The sequence below is a fragment of the Micromys minutus genome (genome assembly GCF_963924665.1).
Source record: "Micromys minutus genome assembly, chromosome: 20".
NCBI classification, from domain to species: domain Eukaryota; kingdom Metazoa; phylum Chordata; class Mammalia; order Rodentia; family Muridae; genus Micromys; species Micromys minutus.
In genome coordinates, this window is record NC_137955.1 from 8,321,193 (window position 1) to 8,342,707 (window position 21,515).

A 21,515-nucleotide genomic window follows, 5' to 3' on the forward strand; every position below is an offset into this window, starting at 1 on the left:
AGTAAGACTGCCTGCTAAGCTCAAGAACATTACTGACCCCAGCAGGCAATTAGTTAAGTTTCAGCTAAAACATATACACAGTAAAATAAAATAAACCCACTTCAGAAGCCACTGCTGGATTAATTCCAGAGCCATTTCAAATTGCCTTTCTTGTCCAGTGTCTGTGAGCGCCTTATGCAGCCTGCTGTGGGGCTCTTGACCTGTATGAGGATCTCAAACTATTGTTTGATTAACATTTTGGTTCCATCAACAGAAAAACTGCTGTCTCAGGAGGGTGTCTGGTTATCAATTTGTGTCTCTCTTACATCTCAGTTGGATTATTTCAATTCATTACCTTCTAGCCTCTGTTTCAATGTCACTGACAAGTCCACAGTTTTTAAAGGCATAACTGCCTTTTCCAGGAGCTTCCCTAGGATTTGAGTTAAGCTCAGTGTTGGATTTAAAGAGTGTGTGTGCTGCAAGGGATTAAACCCAGAGCCCTGCTCACGTCACGCCGGACAAATGTCCTCCAGTGGAACACTGGCACCTCACTGTGCAGTGTGACTTCTAGGCTTCCTGCTTCCACCAGGCACCACCAGGCACCACCAGAGGGGCCAAGGGTGTAAGGAAAGCAATGCTAAGTCCACAACTGTAAAGTAGCTACTGTTTTTTATAAAGTTAATCTTAGAGGAAGCACCTGTTCTCAAAGGGCACTTTAAACATTTCAGTACCACTTAAGAGATGAAGGTAAGGAATTAGTAGTATCAGTGTAACAGGAAGCACATTTTAAGAGAAAAAAATGTAAAACTTGCAAAATATATAGAAATAAGAAAAGCCCTCTTTTTAAAGAAATCACCTTATCAATACACTAATAATGTAAAGAGGCTTTTAATCCTGCTACACAGTTGATCACATACACCGGCACACGGACTGCAGAAAAACTCAGTCAGCAGAGGAAACACTGCTTATAAAGATTAACGCCTTGCCTATGTTGACTTCTGTCTTTGTGGGATGAATACAAAAGAAAATGCTCCATTTGGAAGAAGGTACTTGAGTGCCACTGAACGAGGTCAACTCCAGCAGGTAGGACTGCGAGCCTCGTGGCTAGGAGTAAGCAGAGAACTGCTTAAAGAATTGTGGACTGTGAGGATTTAGGCTTTCCTAAGTGAGGAAGAGATCTGATTTGGTGGAAGGTAATAATAAATATATGTCACAACACATACATCACAAAATGTGTGTATGTATGTGTGTGTGTCTAAAAAATTACAGCAACAGTACTTTATTTGAAGAATGATAAATATACTCATATACTATTTTCTACATGGTTATTTCATATTAAAACTCAAGATTTATGTTGCTACAGTGGGGGACATGGCTCATCACATTCTGCTTTTGCAGAGAACATGAGTTCAATTCCTAGTACCCACATCCTTAACTCTAGTTCCAGAAGATTCTGACCTCTGTGGGTACTACAAACATGTGGCACACACTTTCCCAGACAAATATACATACACATAAAATAAAAATAAAATCTTTGAAAAAAATTCCAAAGCAAGGAATTTGACCTTAGTAAATAAATATTCAGAGTAAATGATTGAAAAATATGGAGAGATTCTTAGTACAAAAATAAAGTCTGAACTGTTTTAGTAAAAATAATTCCTATAGATACAATCAGGCACTAGTTAAATACATTAACATATGCTGTAATGTTAAATATACTAACATATCTATAAAAGCTTTATAGATGAATATTTGCTGATAGTTCTAGGAGACACTACCTACTCATAATGGTTTCATATTAATTAAAATTAGAAAATTTGGGTGTACTTAGTTTTTTTAGTAGCGAACAGATTCTGGATAAATTATAACTCTCTTTTCCCTATTATTTACAATGACTCAGATTTTTTTTTAATTGATTTATCTTATGCATTTGAGTACACAGTAGCTGTCAGACACACCAGAAGAGAGGGTACATAGGAATCCCTTACAGATGGTTGTGAGCCACCTCGTGGTTGCTGGGAATTGAACCTAGGACCTCTGGAAGAACAGTCAGTGCTCTTAAAGCACACATGGGAGCTAATAACAAAATTCACCTGTAATTCAGAATGCAGTGGGGAAATGCCATCAACATTTTTCTGTGACAATAATGGTGTGTCCAATGTTTTCAAAGTTGAGAATAGAATGGCAAGAATTGGGAACAGGCAAATAAATTAGGTGAGGGGCCTCTCACTGTTATAAGTCAAGAGAAGACATGTTCCATCTTAGGGTACCACCAGCCTCAATTTAAAGGAGGGACGATTCTTGGGATATAGTCATAAAGGAAAGAATGGCATTAAGAGCTTTTAAAATAAATAAAAAACGGATTTTAGCTGAGAGACTCCAGTAATCTCCCAGTTTTCTTCTAATGTCATCAATGAGGCAAAACAAGTCTTTTTTAAAAAGACAAGGCAATCTGTTGAAGGTCACAAGTAACTTCACAAAAAAGGATGTAAATTTTAGTGTAAATATTCATTCCTAGGGTGGAGGAAGAGGAAGAAAGAAGAGGGAAGGAGAGGAGAAGGGTGAAGAAGAATCATCGCCATCCCCATCCTCATCCTTTGGGTAGCTGGTCGGTCGCTGACATGGAGGACACTGGAGCCTGTGTAACCGACTATGGGAGAAGTGCAGTGCTGACTGGATAGACCGTCAGGACGGAATGGAATAACAGGATGAAATCATGACGGGCACACATGAAACAACAGGGCTGCCCGCCTCCGTCCTGAGGGTGTTACATGCTCACTTGTGTGTTTCTAGGGCCGGTGACACTGCTGCTGTCATTTTGCAGGAGAGGAAGAGGGCGCAGTGAAGCCATGAGACCAGAAGAGACCCCCAAAGCTTACTGAGTCTCTTCCCATTCATGCTCAGAGTCAGTACTAAACATTATAAATAAACTCCAGAGCTTTCCTGGCCTCCTGCTCTTTATTCTTATCAGATTCTGATCCAAGAATTAATGGTAGCAGTCAGGGAATTTTATAATGCCTCAGGATGAAGATCATAAAAGGGTCATTACAAAGCTATTAACATAACAGGGGAACAATAAGAAATAAAGAATAAAAAAAATCCAGTATGTCTCCTCAAAATAGTTTTTTTTGTTTTCTTCTTTTCTTTAAACTTAAATAAACTTGTTGAGTCTTTTTTATTTTTTGTTTGTTTTGTTTTTTAATGAGCAAATTTCTGCTTTTCTCAGACAGGATCAGTTATCTCAGAATGATTGCCTATCCAAGGAGTAAAGCTCAGAGACTTCAATTCTTCAACAAGGTAAGAATGGGCAAATATTCAGGTGGACAGGCCAACATTCCATGTACCAGCATGGTGATCATTAGTTATGCTTGTAGCTTACCATCTTTTTCCTCTTGTCTTGTTCTGTGGGTGGTTCTTCGTCTTCTGTTACCTTTGGTTCCTCATGATGCGACATCAACATACAACTACAATTAAAAATAAGCCCCATAGTTAAAGTAAAAATGTCTGACCCATACTAAAGCAATCCCTCAAAATTACTGAGAACATGCAGCTTCTTTGTAACAAAAAACAGTAGATTAGATAAGTAAGATTTATATTTTTTAAGGTTTTGGTTGTGTTTTTGTTTTTAGGGAGCTGGCTCAGCTAAGCGTGTCTGATATAAAGCATGAGGACCTGAGTTTGATTCTTGAATCCATGCAGAACAGCTGGGCACAGCAGCATACTCCTAAACCCAGCACTAGCGAGGCAGGAACAGAAGGATCACTGGGCTTGCAAGCCAGCCAGGGTAGCGGGACTGGTGAGCTCTAGGTTCAGCGAAAGACACTATCACAAACCTGAGGTGGGAACCATTAAGGAAGACACTGGCCTCTTGCCTCAATACCACGTACACCAAAAAGGTATTCTTAGTATTATAACTTCAAAACTCCCCATTTTAAAACAGGCCACAAAAAAAGGGAATGTGTAACATTTAACTTGGGCATTTGGAATGGTGAGTTATAGCTTAGGAGAACAAGGCAGGAGGATCAGCATCCCAAGATTAACTTGGGAGAAAAAAAACACATGATAAATTTTTAAAAGATTATTTCTAGGAAGCTTTTGAATCAAGTATCAGTTGGAAGATAATTTATATCTGTAAAAACAAAGACAAAACAACAACAATCAAGACTTATATTTAAACTATGCCCCTAAGATCCCGAGTATCTGCGAACCATACACATCATGCAGCGACTCTAACAGAAGCATTGTCAAAACACTGCTAAGTACCGACGATCTACTTCACACTCCAAAGGAAATTACTCTGCTATGAGAAACATGTCCCAGGGGCACCTGTGGCTCCAGGACAGTTAGAAATCATTTTGTTTTGATCATCTGCACCACTGCTCTCCACCATTAGCAGAGGTAATAGAAATATAACTTCCTGTTCATCCAGCACTCATTATAGGGAGACATGAAATGAATGGTGTCCGGTGAATCACCATCACTGCAACAAACCCCTCAATTTCATAATTTTGAATGAAGAACTCAGAAACTTACCAGGGCTTTATGTTTCTAACCAATAGACTATGGCAGAGAGGGTTTGGTTTCTCTTAATGTTTTATACAAAATTGAGGGAAGGACAGTAGCAAAGTCAACTATTCAAAAAATTAATTTAGGTTGAGGCCAGCTGCTAATTTTTGAAATGTACAAGGCTCCCTGTCACAGTAGACGTGGGTGTCCTTCCCCACCATTAGAAACAACACTGCACCTTTCCCAGTCATGGCACACTTGTGGAGCCCGCCACAGGCACCTTGAGAGGAAACCTCCTGAAAATGAGAAAGCTGGGCCTCCAACTCACTGCCTTCATCTTTCTGAAGCTGCAATGCTTTGGTCTGCTGAGAAAATACAGACAATCCCATGCACAAGGAAAGAAAATATATCAACTCAAAACAAAACGACAAGTGGCAAGAGAGCCTGGATCTCAGTTTGAATTTTAGAACTGCATCAGCAAGTTTCTTTTTATTGGCTACTTTATGCCGCAAGACTTCATGCAGCTGTCTCTGCTGCAGCAGACACTGGTCTCTAAGGATGCCCCTCCCTTTTCTTTTGGTTTCAAATTCTTCTGCACCACAAGCATGCTAGCTTGCTGCTGCTATTCCTCCTTTCCTGCTTCATCCTGTTATGGGTAAGATTTATTTTTGCCTAGCAATGAGTGCACTCGCCTTTAATCCCAGCACTCAGGAGACAGAGGTGGGCAGATCTCTGAGTATGAAGCCAGCCTTGTCTACAGTGAATTCCAGGACAGCAAAGGCTACACAGAGAAACCCTGACTCAAGAGACAAAACAAAACAAAAAAGCCTAATTTTTTTATTTCTGAGTATGTACCGCACAAACACAGTGCCTGTGGTGCCCAGATTCCCCTGTAGCTGGAGTTACATGCAGTTGTGAGCTGCCTAATCTGGGTGCTTAGAACTGAACTCAAGTCCTGTGGAAGGACAAGTGCTCTTAACCACAGAGCCATCACTTCTTGTCTGCTACTTACATACCAAAAACGTACTGCTCTGCCTTCACTGATGATAAAGGATTCAGCACAATGAAGAATCTCAATTCCCCCCCCCCCCCCGTGTGTGTGTGTGTGTGTGTGTGTGTGTGTGTGTGTGTGTGTAGATTGTGGCTGGTTTTGTTTGTCAACTTGATACAAGCTAGAGTCATCACAGAGAAAGGAACTTCAGTTGAGTAAATGTCCCCATGAGATCCAGCTGTAAGGCATTTTCTCAATTAGTAATCAATGGGGGAGGGCCTGGGTGATGCCATCCCTGGAAAGGTAGTTCTGGGTTCTTTAAGAAAGCAGGTTGGGCACATAAGAAAAAGCAAGGCAGTAAGCAGCACCCTCCGTGACCTCTGCATCAGCTCCTGCCTCCAGGTTCCATCCCTGCTTAAGCTCCTGTCCTGAATTCCTCCAACAATGGATTGTGGTCTGGAAGTGCGAGGTGAATAAACCCTTTCCTCCCCGACTTTCTAGTTGGTCATAGTGTTTCTTTGAAGCAAAACCCTGACTAAGTCTATCTGTCTGTTTGTCTCTCTTTCTTTTGAACAGAGTGTGCTTATTTACATTTGTGCAAATTATACTCACTCAGGTCTGAGAATGGTGTAAACTACACCTGGATTTTCTGCCTCAGAACTGACTGTGGATGCTCACTGTACCACCAGAAAACACCAACAGTTCTTACCGAAAAGCATAAAGTTGAAACTTTCTTCTGAAAGTCCAACTGAAAGTAAGATCTCATTTTGTTAACAAAGATTAAAGCCAAGCTGTTACATTTTAATTGAAATGCACAAGAGAAGATTTCTAATAAGCAAAAAACATATGGAGGCTCTTAATCCAATAATAGTTATAGTCATAAATACTATCAACAATCATTTAAAATAACAACTGTCTTGTGAATACATAGAGCACTCCTTCATTTTACACCTGAACAGAAATTACTGAGTATCTCCAGGCACTAGGATGCTAAGTTAGAATCTTTCTCAACAACAAACACAACAGACAAAGTTGGTAGGAAACACCAATGTTTAAGTGTTCTCTGTTCAGTTGGAGAGGTACCTGCAGTAACATATTTAGGCGAATATAAAACCTCTGCCCTAAGTCATCTGTTATTTTTCCACTGAGAAAAAAATGACTTCTCAAACATATACTGAGATTCCTTTAACTTCTCCAAGCCTAAATGAACTTTTCCATTTTTTCAGAGTACCAAATTTAGATGCATCAAATTTGACCCAGGGGAACAGTATGAAGAAAATGGCCATGAATTCAAGGCAGAAACCTGGAGACAGGAGCGGAAGCAGAGGCCATGGAATGGTGATACTTACTGGTTTTCTCCCTATGACCTCTCAGCCTGCTTCCTTACACAGCCCAGGGCCACCTGCCCAGAGGTGGCACTACACCCCATAGTTTGGGACATCTTACAACAACCATTAAAAAAATACCACAGAGACTTCCTACAGGGCAACGTACTGAAGGCATTTTTTCAATTGTAGTTCCCCTTCCCAAATAACCTGAGCTTGTGTCAAGGTCAAAAAAAACTATCAGCACAAATTACATAGAGCTGAACTGGAAACAGCAAAAATGGACACTTCCCATGATCATCCTTCTCTTGTTCACTTAACTCTGTTGCTGTACTAGAGATGTAACTCAGAGCTGCAGGCATGCTAGGCAAGGGTTAACCACTGGGTACCACCTCACCCTTCATCCTTAACAGAAGGGAACCCAGCAGGCTAGCACACCCTCCGGCAATGGCTAGTCCCAGCTCCAGTCCTCAACAACACAAATCATGACAATAGTCAGTGACTGTTCCTAACTGGGGCATGTTTATGGAATTCTGCTCAAGTAGAGAATAGGGGCAAAAGCTTTGAAATGGCTTCTAGAAGAAGTGTACTTCAATCTTTGAAAAAGACACAGAGGAGAGTGACTGGCACCAGCCCTGTCAGGTAACCCGGGAGCTACTTTGAACTAATGCAGAAAATAGCCTACAGATTAGCCATGTGTACTGAAAGATAAAGTAGAAAGAACCTGGGTCTGTAGCCAGGCTACATTGGCTGATGCTGAAGCTACTCTCCTAGGAACATACTGCAGCCTGAGGTATCCAGAGCCCATGGTTAAAGCTGGAAGTTCTGTTACAGTCCCTTATATAAATACCTTATAAAAACCGAAAACATTTCCATTTCTTTTCCCAGTAAACATATTACCTTATGCTTGAAACAACAGCATGTGGTTCCATTTTTTCCCTTACAACTTTATTTTTTTAAAAAAGAAATACATTACAGATTATTAAAAACATTTAGCGTAAATATTAATGAATATATTTTTGTCAGTACTTGACTTTCTTTTAAAGGCCAAAGATTTTTTGGTGTGTATAAATTAAATGTAATGATTTTTGAATACCAAAAATTGCCACAAGGCTATCTTCTTAGGTCTTGACTTATTAATGATTTAAGGTTTAGGTGTATCCCACTCTGAGAGGGTGCTATACACTTAATTTTTTTTGTTTTGTTTTGTTTTGTTTTGTTTTGTAAGAAGGACTGAGGCTTCCAATTTTTGGCCTTTCTTTTATTTTTATTTTGTCTTTTTTTTTTTTTTTTTGAGCTTCATATGGCCTGTGAGTTGTTTCTTGGGTATTCAGAGCTTTCTGGGGCTAGTATCAGCCTATTAGTGAGTACATACCATGTGTGTTCTTTTGTGACTGGGTTACATCTCTCTGGATGATATTCTCTAGATACATCCGTTTTCCCAGGAATTTCATAAAGTTGTTGTTTCTAATAGCTGAGTAGTACTCCATTGTGTAAATGTACCATAATTTTTTGTATCCATTCATCTAATGAAGGACATCTGGGTTTTTTCCAGCTTCTGGCTATTATAAATAGAGCTGCTATGAACATTGTGGTGCATGTATCTTTGTTGTATATTAAAGAGTCTCTGGGGTATATGCCCAGAAGTGGAATAGCTGGATCTTCAAGTAGTACTATGTCCAATTTTCTGAGGAATCGCCAGACTAATTTCCAGAGTTGTTGTACCAGTTTACAACCCCACCAACAGTGGAGAAGTGTTCTTCTTTTTCCACATCCTCGACAGCATCTGCTGTCATCTGAATTTTTGATCTTAGCAACAGCATCTGCTGTCATCTGAATATTTGATCTTAGCCATTCTGACTGGAGAGAGGTGGAATCTCAGAGTTGTTTTGATTTGCATTTCCCTGATGACTAGGGATGTTGAGCACTTTCTTAGATGCTTCTCATTTGATACTCCTCAACTGAGAATTCTTACTTTAGCTTTATAACCGATTTTTTAGTAGACTTGTTTGATTCTCTGGAGTCTAACTTCTTGAGTTCTTTGTATATATTGGATATTAGACCTCTATCAGATGTAGGATTGGTAAAGATTTTTCCCAATCTATTGGTTGCTGTTTTGTTTTCTTGACAATGTCCTTAGCCTTACAGAAACTTTGCAATCTCATTAAGTGTCATTCTTGATCTTAGAGAACAAGCTATTGTCATTCTGTTCAGGAAATTTTCCCCTGTGCCTATGTGTTTTAAGGTTCCCCCACTTTCTCTTCTAATAGTTTCAGTGTACCTGGTTTAATGTGGAGATCTTTGATCCACTTGCACTTGAGCTTTGTACAAGGAGATAAGAAAGGCTCTATTTTCATTCTTCTGCATGCTGAGTGCCAGTTGAACCAACACCATTTGTTGAAGAGGCTGTCCTTTTTCCATTGAATGTTTTCCGCTCCTTTGTCAAAAATCAAGTGACCATATACTTGAGAGTTCATTTCTAGATCTTCTATTCTGTTCCATTGATCGACCTGCCAATCTCTGTACCAGTACCATGCAGTTTTTAACACAATTGCCTTGTAATATAGCTTGAGGTCAGGGATGGTGATTCCCACAGAAGATTTCTTCTTGTTGAGAATAGACTTCGATATTCTATATTTTTTGTTATTCCAGATGAATTTGAAAATTGCTCTTTCCAACTCTACGAAAAACTTCATAAAAATTTTGATGGGGATTGCATTGAATCTATACACTGCTTTTGGTAAGATGGCCATTTTTACAATGTTGATCCTCCAATCCATGTACATAGGAGATCTTTCCATCTTCTGAGATCTTATTCAATTTCCTTCTTCAGAGATTTGAAGTTCTTGTCATACAGGTCCTTCCCTTGCTTAGTTAAGAGTCACTCCAAGGTATTTCATATTGTTTGTGACTACTGTGAAGGGTATCTTTCCCCTAATTTCTTTTTCCACATGCTCGTCCTTTGAGTATAGGAAGGCTACTGATTTGTTTGAGTTAATTTTGTATCCAGCCACTTGGCTGAAGTTGTTCTCTGGTAGAATTTTTGGGGTCACTTACATAAACTATCATGTCATCTGCAAATAGTGATATTTTTATTTTTTCCTTTCCGGTTTGTATCCCTTTTATTTCCTTTTGCTGTCTAATTGCTCTGGCCAGGACTTCCAATACTATGTTGAATAGGTAGGGGGAAAGTGAGCAGCCTTGTCTAGTCCCTGATTTTAGTGGGATTGCTTCAAGTTTCTCACCGTTAAATTTGGTGTTGGCTATTGGTTTGCTGTATATTGCTTTTATTATGTTTAGATATGGGCCTTGGACTCTTTCCAAGACTTTTAACATGAAGGGGTACTGAATTTTGTCAAATGCTTTCTCAGCATTTAGTGACATGACCATGTGGTTTTTTTCTTTGAGTTGAGTTTCTTTATATGGTGGATTACATTGATGGATTTCCGGATATTAAACCATCCCTGCCTCCTAGGGATGAAACCTACTTAATCATGGTGAATGATCATTTGATGTGTTCTTGCATTGGTTTTGCAAAAATTTTATTGAGTATTTTTCCATCAATATTCAAAAGGGAGATTGGTCTGAAGTTCTCTTTCCTTGTCGGGTCTTTTTGTGGTTTAGGTATAAGAGTTATTGTGGCTTCAAAAAATGACTTGGGTAGTGTTCCATCTGACTATTTTGTGAAATAGTTTGGAAAGTATTGATATTAGGTCATTAATAAATGTCTGATAGAATTCTGCACTGAACCCATCTGGACCTAGGCTTTTTTTGGTTGGGAGGCTTTTGATGACTGCTTCCATTTCTTTAGGTGTTATGGGATTGTTTAGATGGTTTATTTGGTCCTGATTTAACTTTAGTGTATGGTATCTGTCTAGAAATTTATCCATTTCCTCCAGATTTTACAATTTTGTTGAGTACAGTCTTTTGCAGTAGGATCTGATGATTTCTTCAATTTCCTCCATTTCTGTTGTTATATCTCCCTTTCATTTCTGATTTTGTTAATTTGGATACTCTGTCTTTGCCCTCTAGCTAGTCTGGCTAAGGGTTTATCCATCTTGTTGATTTTCCCAAAGAACCATCTCCTGGCTCCTGGTTTTGTTGATTCTTTGTATGTTTTTTTTTTTTTTTTTGTTTCTTCCTGGTTGATTTCGGCTCTGAATTTGATTATGTCCTACCGTCTACTCCTCTTGGGTGTATCTGATTCTTTTTGTTCTAGAGCTTTCATCTGTGCTGTCAAGCTGTTAGTGTATGCTCTTTCCAGTTTCTTTTGGGATGTACTCAGAGCTATGAGTTTTCCTCTTACTACTGCTTTCATTGCATCCCATAGGTTTGGGTATGTTGTGCTTTCATTTTCATTAAGTTCTAGAAAATCCTTAATTTCTTTATTTTTTCTTTAACCCTGCTATTACTGAGTAGTTCACTGTTCAGCTGCCATGTGTATGTGGGCTTTTTGTTGTCTTTGTTGTTATTAAAGACCAGCCTTAATGGTGATATGATAGGATGCATGGGAGTATTTCAATCTTCTTATATGTATTGAGGCTTGTTTTGTGACAGACTAAATGGTCAGTTTTGGAAAAGGTGCCATGAGGTGCTAAGGTGTATTCTTTCTTTTTAGGATGAAATGTTCTGTAGATGTCTGTTAATTCCAGTTGGTTCATAACCTCTGCTAGTTTCATTGTGTCTCTGTTCATTTTCTGCTTCCATGATCTGTCCATTGATGAGAATGGGGTGTTGAAGTTTCCCACTATTATTGTGTGTGGTGCAATGTATGGTTTTAACTTTAGTAGGGTTTCTTTTATGAATATTGGTGCTCTTGAATTTGAAGCATATATTTTAGGATTGAGAATTCATCCTGATAAATTTTTCCTGTAATAAGTTAAAACGTGTCCTTCCTTATCTTTTTTGATAACTTCGTTGAAAGTCTACTTTATTTGATATTAGAATGGCTACTCCAGCTTGTTTCTTGGGGTAATTTGCTCGGAAGGTTTTTTCCCCAGGTTTTAAATCCGAGGTAGTGTCTGTCTTTGTCTCCGAGATGAATTTCCTGTATGTAGCAAAGTGGTGGATTTTGTTTATATATCCAGTCTGACAGTCTCTTTATTGGGGATTGAGGAATAGTGTTTGTTGTTTCCTGCTATTTTTGTTGTTAGAGGTAGAATTATGTCTGTGTGTCTTTCTTCTTTTGGTTTTTATGCTTAGTTATTTTCTTGCCTTTTCTAGGGTGCAGTTTCTCTCCTTGTATCCAGGTGTAAAAGCCCCTGTGGAGGTGATCTTCCAGAACTGCCTTCCCTAGGCAGATCACAATTCTCTCTGACACAGGCCCAGGCACCACTGCCAAGAACTCTCTGTGCTCTGGGTACTCAAGGTGCAGCCTCACTAGGCCTCTGTCCCAGGTTCTCTGCTGGTCTAGATGGAAGAGCTCCCTGGTGTCTGGTCCGTAAGCACAGCTTTTCCAGGCAGATCCCAATACCCTCTTTCTGTGGACCAGAAAGGAACCTTTGCCACAAGCACCGCTGCCAAGTACTCTCTATGCTCTGGGTACTCACAGCGCAGACTCACGAGGCCTGTACCCCCAGAATGTGGTTCCTAAGGCTTCATTTTTGCACTGGTAGTTAGCTCACAGCTAAGTATTCATCCTTATGCCACATCTTTCCCGGTAAGCTTCCCTATTTCAATTCCTCTTTCTTTCTGTGCACTATCTCAAATCCTCTTATGGTGTGAATATAAGTTTAAGTGAATGTAATATATTAGCAATGCAGGGAACAGACCAAGAAGGAACACAGAAAAGAGGCAAAAGGAATTCTAGAGGCAGATTTGCTCAAACAGGCCAAAGCCAAGGACACAACATATCAAGACGAGATTCTGAGTCAACCCACAGGTCTAATAGCTGATGGCACATCTAGGGTTGATGGGCAATCAGTGGGGAAGGAGAAGCTGTGCTGGAAAGTCAGCACAGAACATCATCCAGCAACTTGATTCTGTTCAAACCTGGGCTTTTAACTTTCTAAAGCAGAAGGGCATGGCTGTGTGGGGGAGGCTGAGGAGAGATCTCCCCAGAGGTCAGTAAATACAGAAGCAAGGAGAGCAGCGATGATTTTACAATTGCCTTTTTTCCTTCCATTCTTTTGCTGCTTCACTTTTGTGGTGTTCAGATCTCGTACTTTCTGCAGGGCCATCTGCTGAGTCCCATGAATCATTACAGAAGCCTGTATTTCACTTGTTTAAACAACACTACTTTGTTTATAGCTGTGTTTTGTCCTCTACAGCTATAAAAAAAATTCATGTGACTTTTCTAATCAAGTTTACTACTTCTTAAAATACTGACTAAATTCTTTCTTCCTTTATACTTCCCAAACTTTGGCAAGTGATTACATTTTCTCTTCCCAGTATTATGTAAGAAAAGTAAAAGTGCGCTAAGCAGATTGGTCTCTAGTCTCATTAATAATCTGCCCTGGTTTGATGAAGAAACTCTAACTGAAAACTAACCAACAAACAGATGCAGATTCATCAGCTCTCAAGATGAAACTCTTCTAAAGGGATTTATTTCCTGTAACATTCTCAAGCAAAACTATTAGATTAATTACAGCCAACCATTAGGTATTCATTTACCCTATATATGAACTTTGTAATAGATAAATAAAAATATGGGATCATCAAGACCTCATTAGAACTCACTGCCATTTTCTCAAACAAAATACATTTAAAATTTAAAAGACCTAAACAAATATGTCATGAAGGCATGTTAAGAAACAAGGATAATAAGAGGCTAGAAATAACACAGTTTGAACCTGACCCACATACCATCCAATGATAAACACCTGTTGGCCTCCTTAGTGCCTCCACCAACTCCCTCCAAAGTCTATGTCAAATCCAGCTCGGTGTGCTTACCAAGATAATATTACGTATTACAGACACCTAAATGTTTTCTCATCCTCTGGCTCAGTTTCCACAGATCACATGAATCTCATTGTAAACCTGATCATGCCGCATCTTCGGGTACTTTTCTACCCTTCCAGACTCCAGAGAAGAACCACAGGGCCTACACTGCCATGTTCAGCTGCTTGTTTGGGAGGCAGCCTAGCCCTCTCCTAGCGTGACATCTGCATAGGCTTTGATTTGTTGTTGCTTTTTGTAAGTTGAAAGCTTAGCTGACTGGGGTCCTGTCCTGAGGACTCCCCTTCTTCTATTCTATTTGAACAATGGCTTCTTCTTATGTCTCTCAACACCAGCCTTGGCGCAAACATTGAATTTCCTGGTGTTCTTTTTCCTCCTCAAGCTTGTTGTTTGCTTATTGCCTTGCTTGCTCTTCCTCACTGTAATAACCAGGGGACAGTCAACTTAAATCTCTGCCAAATGCATTAGTTCTTCAATTGAGCCTCATGCAGATTTTAAACAGGCAAAAAGCAATCACATTATTTGCCAAAATATCATAAGAATGGTCTCCAGCTTAGTTTCTAATATTGATTCCCCTCTGAAAGAAACCTTTTGAGATGGGCCTCCATAGTCCTCAATGCTCAGCACTATTGTCTTCCAAGATCCTGCCAGTGTGCCCTATTAAGCTCCACTTACAGTAGTCAACTACTTTCCTGGTCCATGTTTCCACAGTCTTCCACATTCCTAAAAAGCCAGCATTGGCCAGGCCTGTCACAGCAGTCGCCTGCTCCCAATTCTGTCTCAGTTCTACTGCTGTGACAAAACACCAAGACCAAGGCAACTTCAAAAAGAAAGTATTTAATTTGCTGTTCATGGTTATAAAGGATTAGTGTCCATGACTGTTGTGGCAGGGAGGGACGATGCCAGAGGACAGCTAAGAACCTACATCTAGATCCACAAGCATGAGGCAGTCAGACTGGGCCTGGCCTGGACTTCTGAAACTTCAAAGCCCACCCTCAAGTGACACACCTTTTTCAACAAGACCATACCTCCTGATCCTTCCCAAACAGTTCCACCAGCTAGGGACAAGTATGTAAGCATATTTGCCTTGGGTGTAGGGGTGTGGGGAGGGATTTTCATTCAAACTACATGTCACTTCCATACATAAGAATTACTAGAAACCTCCACTGATTACAAAAATCATTCCAAAACTGTATTTTCACACTGGTTACATTAGTTGGCTCCAATCCACTACACACCCTCAGAAGTTATTCTTGCTAGAGATATATCTCAGTACTAAAGAATTTGCTTATTTTGTATGAGGCCTTGGTCTCTTCCTGACTGTAGTAGTGTTTCACGGTTCTCCGTCTCCCCTTAAGGCTTGCTTTCTTACTAACACAATGCCTGGCCTAAACAAGTGGGATAGGAAGCTCTATCAACAAAACTATTTTCATAGGACAGTTATTTGTCAACCTACTGCAGCTGCCAAGAGCCCAGGTATTGGTTAAATATTACTTTAGGTGTGCAGTGGAGTTGCTTTTAGATGGAATCAGTTTCTAAACCATGAGCTGGACAAAGCAGAATGTCCCCTCTATATGTGTTGGGCCTTTGCCAACACAAACACGGAGAAAAATGTTGTGTCAGGGAATTCATGCTCTATCTGCCTTCAAGTTAGGACTTTGTTTTTCTGCCTTTGAAGCTGGATGCACTAGAACTCAAGCTACTGGCTCTCCTAAGTCTCTAACCTACCACTACAAACCAGAAATGCCTCAGCCTTTGTAACCAAATGAGCCAGGTTCTTAAAATAATATTTTTACAGTTGTTTACTGACTCTGTTTCTGACGAGAACACTGATTTGTATATGACTTACACTGGTGAAGAAAATAGTTTTCTTCCTTTTCCCTAATTCATTCTCAAAGAGTTTAATAAAAATGTCAACAGAACCAGAAAGATTAGTTTCCTTTCAATGAACTATTCAAATAAACATAAAGGGAAAGCTGGAAAGTAAGTCAGCTACCACAGTGAATATTTTATACTTTCCATCTGAACCTTTCTGGAAGTCTAACTGTGTTCTGTAGCCCTGTGGGTTACAATGTTTAGAACGACATAAGGCACAGAGAACAGATAAAAAAGATTTATCACAGACCTCTGCAAGCACGCTAAGAAGCTAAAGTCCCACAAGTGAGGTAACTTGTTTCTCCATTTCTCCACTCTGTTTCCATGTGCCCAATACCTCTCCTGGTAACAGCCTCCACCCAGGAATTCCGGGGAAGGAAAACAGTGAGGGACAGGTTCTCACTCCCTAGGAGCACCAGCCTCCTGTCTAGGTTTGAGTTTGGATTTCACTCTTTATTTATTTTACTTTTTTATTCTACTGTGGTTCCAGGGACTCGGCTCAGGCTGCCATGACTGTACAGCAAGCACTTTCTGCCTACTCAGCCATTTCACCAGCCATCGCATTAGACTTCTATGACAGTCTCCTAATTGGGTTGTTTTCCTTCTAAACCAAAGGTTTGCCTTTTTTCCCCATGCTGAATATGGCATAAGGAATAAGAACTTTTATGTCTTCATATATAGTATTTGTCTTCTTAAATATACATTATGTATAAATAAACTATACAAGGCTATCTGAACATATCCTAAATGTTATACCATTACTTGAAAACTATGTCATATTATATAAAAACATTATTTACATGCCTGTTATATTAAAGTCTTATTGTTAACAATTCCTATTTAACTTTAAAGGCAAATTCTTTACATGTATGAATGACTACTTATTTCTGTTGTGTAGTCACAAAAAGCTCGATATTTCTATTCCATAATAATTCCTCAAAAGCTAAATAACATGTAGACAATTTTATGTTTACATGTTTATATAAAAAGCATTTGCAAATGCTTATAGTGTTTTCAACAATACATGATCTAAATAGCAAACTTTCTTATTTGTTATAATTGGCTTTGTAGAAAACAACAACAACAAAAAAACAAGTTTGTTGTAGTAATAAGTCAAGCAGCCTATAATCTCATGAAACTTGATTAACACTGTAGGTAAATATTAAGATTATAGTAAGATAACAGGTATAATAAATGCTATGCACAGAAAATACAATTAAAAATTTTAGCTGATATTTGTATGATTGAGAGTGTCTTTTTCAGTTTATATGTAATTAAATTTTGCCTACAGGGACATATGTGCACCGCACAAAAGCATGTTGTCTACAGAGGCCGAAAGAGGGTGTTAGATCCCCTGGAACTGGAGTTATAGTCAGCGGTGAACAGTTATGTGGATGCTAGAAAGCAGCCTGGGTCCTCTGTAAGAGCAGGAAGTGATCTTTGGCTGTGATCCCATCCCTCCAGACCCGCATTCATTTGTTGTTAGTTTTGAGACAGGAACTCACTACTTAGACTCGCTGGCCCAGGAGTGACTATGTAAACAAGACTGTCCTGAACTCAGAGGGTTAAAAGCATGCAGCACTAAGCCTGGTTACCTTTCTACATTCTTAACAATATAATTTTGCCTAACTGTTCACCAAAAAGAACATCATTTTAACTATTACTTCTTGAAACTAGTCAATCATTTGAAAGGTAACATGTTATCCAAAAAGTTCTATCTTAAGGTGTTTTAATCACAAAATAACTCATCCCACTTTTCTCATAATTAGCTTGAAAGGATAAGCCTATTTAAAATGTCCTTAAAAAGAAATTTATGATAGACTGTCTTTGGAATTTATTTATTTATTATGTTTTAAATTTACTCTCTGGCAACTTTACACATGTGTATAATACATTTTAATCATATCTATGCCTATTCCCCTCTACAGTTCCTTCCTGTTCCCTCTAGAAACTTCTGCTCCTGTTTCATATCTTCTAAATATTTTTATTTTAACTTATGTATATCATAGGCCATGGATCATAGGCAACTTCCCAGTGGCTACATTCCTATAGAAAAAGAACTTCCTTGTCCTCAGCAGCCATTAACTGGCAAGAGCTCAATTAAATATATATAAATATATATAGTCAAGTAACAAAATGATAGTTATTACATGAAAAAAGCCCAATTTGGAATATAACAAAATAAAGTTGGACTTTAGAAAATCTAATAAATATCATAAGCAAAATAATAAATTTCTTGGTGTAGTGCTGTTGATATAGCTCAGTTCACAGCAACACATACAACCCAAAACCACATAAAGTACGTATGAAGGGACAAAATTATAGCACTTGGGAACTGAAGGATAGGAAGATCAGAAGTTCAAAGTCATTTCTGACTATGTATGTTTATGATCAGTTTGGGATACTTAAGACCTTGTCTAAAATAAAAATTTAAAAAAAAAAACAAAACTGTATAAAAGACAAAATTACACTCTTCATATTGCGAACTAAAAATAATCATGCAGCATTATTTACTTCCATAAATCTAAGTATGATTAATTAAATGATCCACCTACTCTTTGTAAGTTCTCGTTTCAGGGTCTTCTGTCATGACATCGTGAAGGGCCTCCACTGAGATATTTATAATTCCACAAAATTTATCTTGGATAACACTAAAATAAAAGAAAAACAATATAGTTAACCAGAGTATTTTAACGCCATCTTTTTTAAAACTCCAAATACTATCTTGAACATATAAATTTAGTACTGAACAAAGAAAAGCCTTCACAATGTATTTAAGGGTAACATTTTTAAAACTGCACATAATACTGACAATTCTTCTCTTGTAAGACTTTTGGTCTTTAAATATGAGCACCAAGGAAGGTGACTGAGGCAGAGATGAGTCAGTGGTGAATCCTCAGCATCCACATCAAAAAGGTGCTGAGCTGTGAATGGGTTTCCTACCCTAGCTTTGAAGGTGGACACAGGAGGGGCCGTCTTCACATAGGAATAGTGCAGAGGGAGGGAGGGATACATTGTATACACTTTCACCCCCCCAACACACATGCACACACACACACACACACAGACACACATGCACATACACACACAGACACACATGCAAACACACAGACGCACACACACACACACACACACACACACACACTGATTTTTACTATTTTTTTCTAAAAGTCTTGTGTTAATTTTACAACAATAGGGACACAAAGTGCTGGCAAAAATCTCTGCCTTTCTGAAGACACTGTCAAGGGAAGAGAAAAAAAATGTGTTGTGTGAAAGAAATATTGTTAAAACATTTGGCAAAAACTTGGACCCAGCATATAAAGAATTCAGAACAATCTGTCAGAATCAGCAGACAAACAACTTCATTTTGAAGTAGAAAAGATTTGGAGATGAAAAAATGTGAACAGGCAGTTTACCAAGAAAAATATTCAGATTTCATGGGAGTACTTGAAAAGCTGTTGCATATAATTAGGCATTACAGAAACACATGCTGAAATCACAGTAAATTTTATTTAAAAGTAAAATTAAGAAGACTGGCAACGCTACGGGTCTGGAGAAAGCTAAGCTGATAAAGTGCTTGCTAGACAAGAGTAAGAAGCCACGATCCTCAAGGGCCATGGAAAAACACAGCATGGCAGCATATGCCTGTTGGAAGGCAGGGACAAGCTGCCCACACAACCCACAAAGAAATTACAAGGTTGTCTGTAGACTACACGAGTGTACCTGTGTCTGCAGATGCACCTCCCCCCACATAACCCACAAATGTGAGAAAGATGGCCGCCAATACTTCATGAAGGTAAAGAGTCTTAGGTATTGTTAACAAGAACTTCAAATGTTGTATTCACACTGGAAAATATCTCCCATTTTAATAAAGTTAAGCAACCCTACTTGCAGGTATTTACCTAAAATCCAAGCGAGTGTTCTAAGAGCTGTACAAATACATGTGGTAGCTTTAACAGTCCCAACCTGCAAACAGCCCACACATGCCTATCAGCAGTCAATGAATAAATCTGATTACACACTCAGGTCCATGAAATTTATTCAACAGAATACAATCAGCACAAAAACAGAACTTCCCAGGTGCCATGACTGACTCTCTAAGGCATCATGGTGAAAGCAAAAAGCCAGAGTGAAAGAACTACATACTCGAGGACCACGTCTACAAAATGTTCCAAAGGCAAGGCTATCTGGACATTGTGGGTGATATAAGTACTTTCTATGATAAGCGTGGCAATGGTTGTGCAAAGGTGTAAATCTGTCTAACCTGTATACTTTTGCTACACATACATCATAGCTTATAGAAGGTATTTCACAAAAGTCAAAGCAGCGATTACACCTACTACTACATAGCAGCATTAAACTATACTGTGGAAATTTCAAAGTAGCTCAATAAGTTAGTGCCTCCAAGATTATACTTTTATCCCCACAAGGGGCTTGACCTGTGTTATTCAGACTTCATTAACATGCATAATTAAGTTTTTAATAGGTTCAGCAAATGCAGGTGTGCTGATGATTACCTGAACTCTAACAACGGAGACAGAGGCAGGTGGGAGTCTGAGTCCAAGGCCAGTCTTGTCTCCATATTACATTTTGTAGCCAAAGATGCACAGTGAGACCCTGTCTTTAAAAACAAGACAACAACAACAACAACAACAAACAACCACGGTTCAGCAAACAACCACTGTTTAGCATACAGCTCCAAGGTCAGCAGTCTGGGCCACTTCTACCCATGTGCAGTCCGAAAACCAAATCACCAAATGGGCTAAGTCCCAACTGGTGGGAATCACTCTAATTCACTCTTGTTTGAGTAAAACATCTTATTTCACAAGGATGTAGTTTATGCTGCCACGATTCCTTTATCTTAGAATTAAAAAATATTTTCTAAAATATTCATTCTACATTCTATTGTATACACTGGGAAAAACGTCAAGCTTTTCGCTAGAAATGTAACTACAAATTATGTGACCTTCAGTTTCTTTGCCTGTAATGAAGCCTAGATTTGGGTGTGGAGACAAAGGGTAGAAACAATATGGCCATTACCTCACACTGAGAAGCAAATCACCATGGAGCCATCACAGATGCCAAGGCAAGTGCAACCTGAAATTTCTTCTTAATAAAACACTGACAGCATTGATTAAATAGACAAAGCCCGCTCACCCTTTATCTTGCCCATGGATCTGTTTCAAGATTTCTAGGGAGAACAGTAAACTGCCTTCTCTACTAACAAAGCTCTAAGCATCAACCTCACTCCTGGGGAAACTGGAAAACTTAGAATCAATGTCAATGTTTTCTGAAAATATTAATTATGAATTTTAACAGGTATGTGTCAGCCTCACTGTGCTGTGCTGTGGTTAAGAAGTATTATTCTGCTGAATCCATCCCTCAAGTGTCAGAGCGGAGGAGACAGACCCTACAGCCCAGGGCACAAAGGAACGAAGGCTGGTTTTGAATGAAGAGCCTACTCTAGGGAGGAAGAACTAGAGGGTAGAAAGGAAACATTCTGTAATCAGTAAAAAAAGACAAGTCAGGCAGTATCACTATCCCCACAGCACTCAGAGTTTTAAAAAGCATTCTCCAAAAGAAGCACCTTATTGTTGCTCATTAAGCAGTTTGAGGAAAGGATTTCCACATAACAGAGAAAACTACAAGGCTACTTAGTGTGCACTTTCCTGGCATTTGGAATGCATACACTGTATATATTTAAAGATAATATGTAGTAGCTATCTTGAAACACTTATGTAGACCAGGTTGGTCTTGTTCTCATAGATGCTCACAAGTGCTGGGGTTACAGGTGTGGCTCTACTCCAGCCTTCAGAATAGATAGATAGATAGATAGATAGATAGATAGATAGATAGATAGACAGACAGATAGATAGATAAGCAAGCAAACTCTTCTAATGCTTCTACTGTTTAACGTATTTCTCCTAATGACCAAACTTGTA

General features: G+C 39.0%; 1 protein-coding gene across 1 annotated transcript in view; it reads right to left on the minus strand.

The window, feature by feature from the left end:
- IPO11 (importin 11) overlaps nt 1–21,515 on the minus strand; it is a 138,285-nt gene that overhangs the window by 11,194 nt on the left and 105,576 nt on the right. The window contains exons 29-30 of the mRNA XM_080933618.1: nt 18,129–18,224; nt 3,359–3,443 (exon numbers count right to left, since the gene is read on the minus strand). Of these exons, the coding sequence (XP_080789744.1) occupies nt 3,359–3,443; nt 18,129–18,224 (181 nt within the window). The remainder of the gene's footprint in view (nt 1–3,358; nt 3,444–18,128; nt 18,225–21,515) is intronic.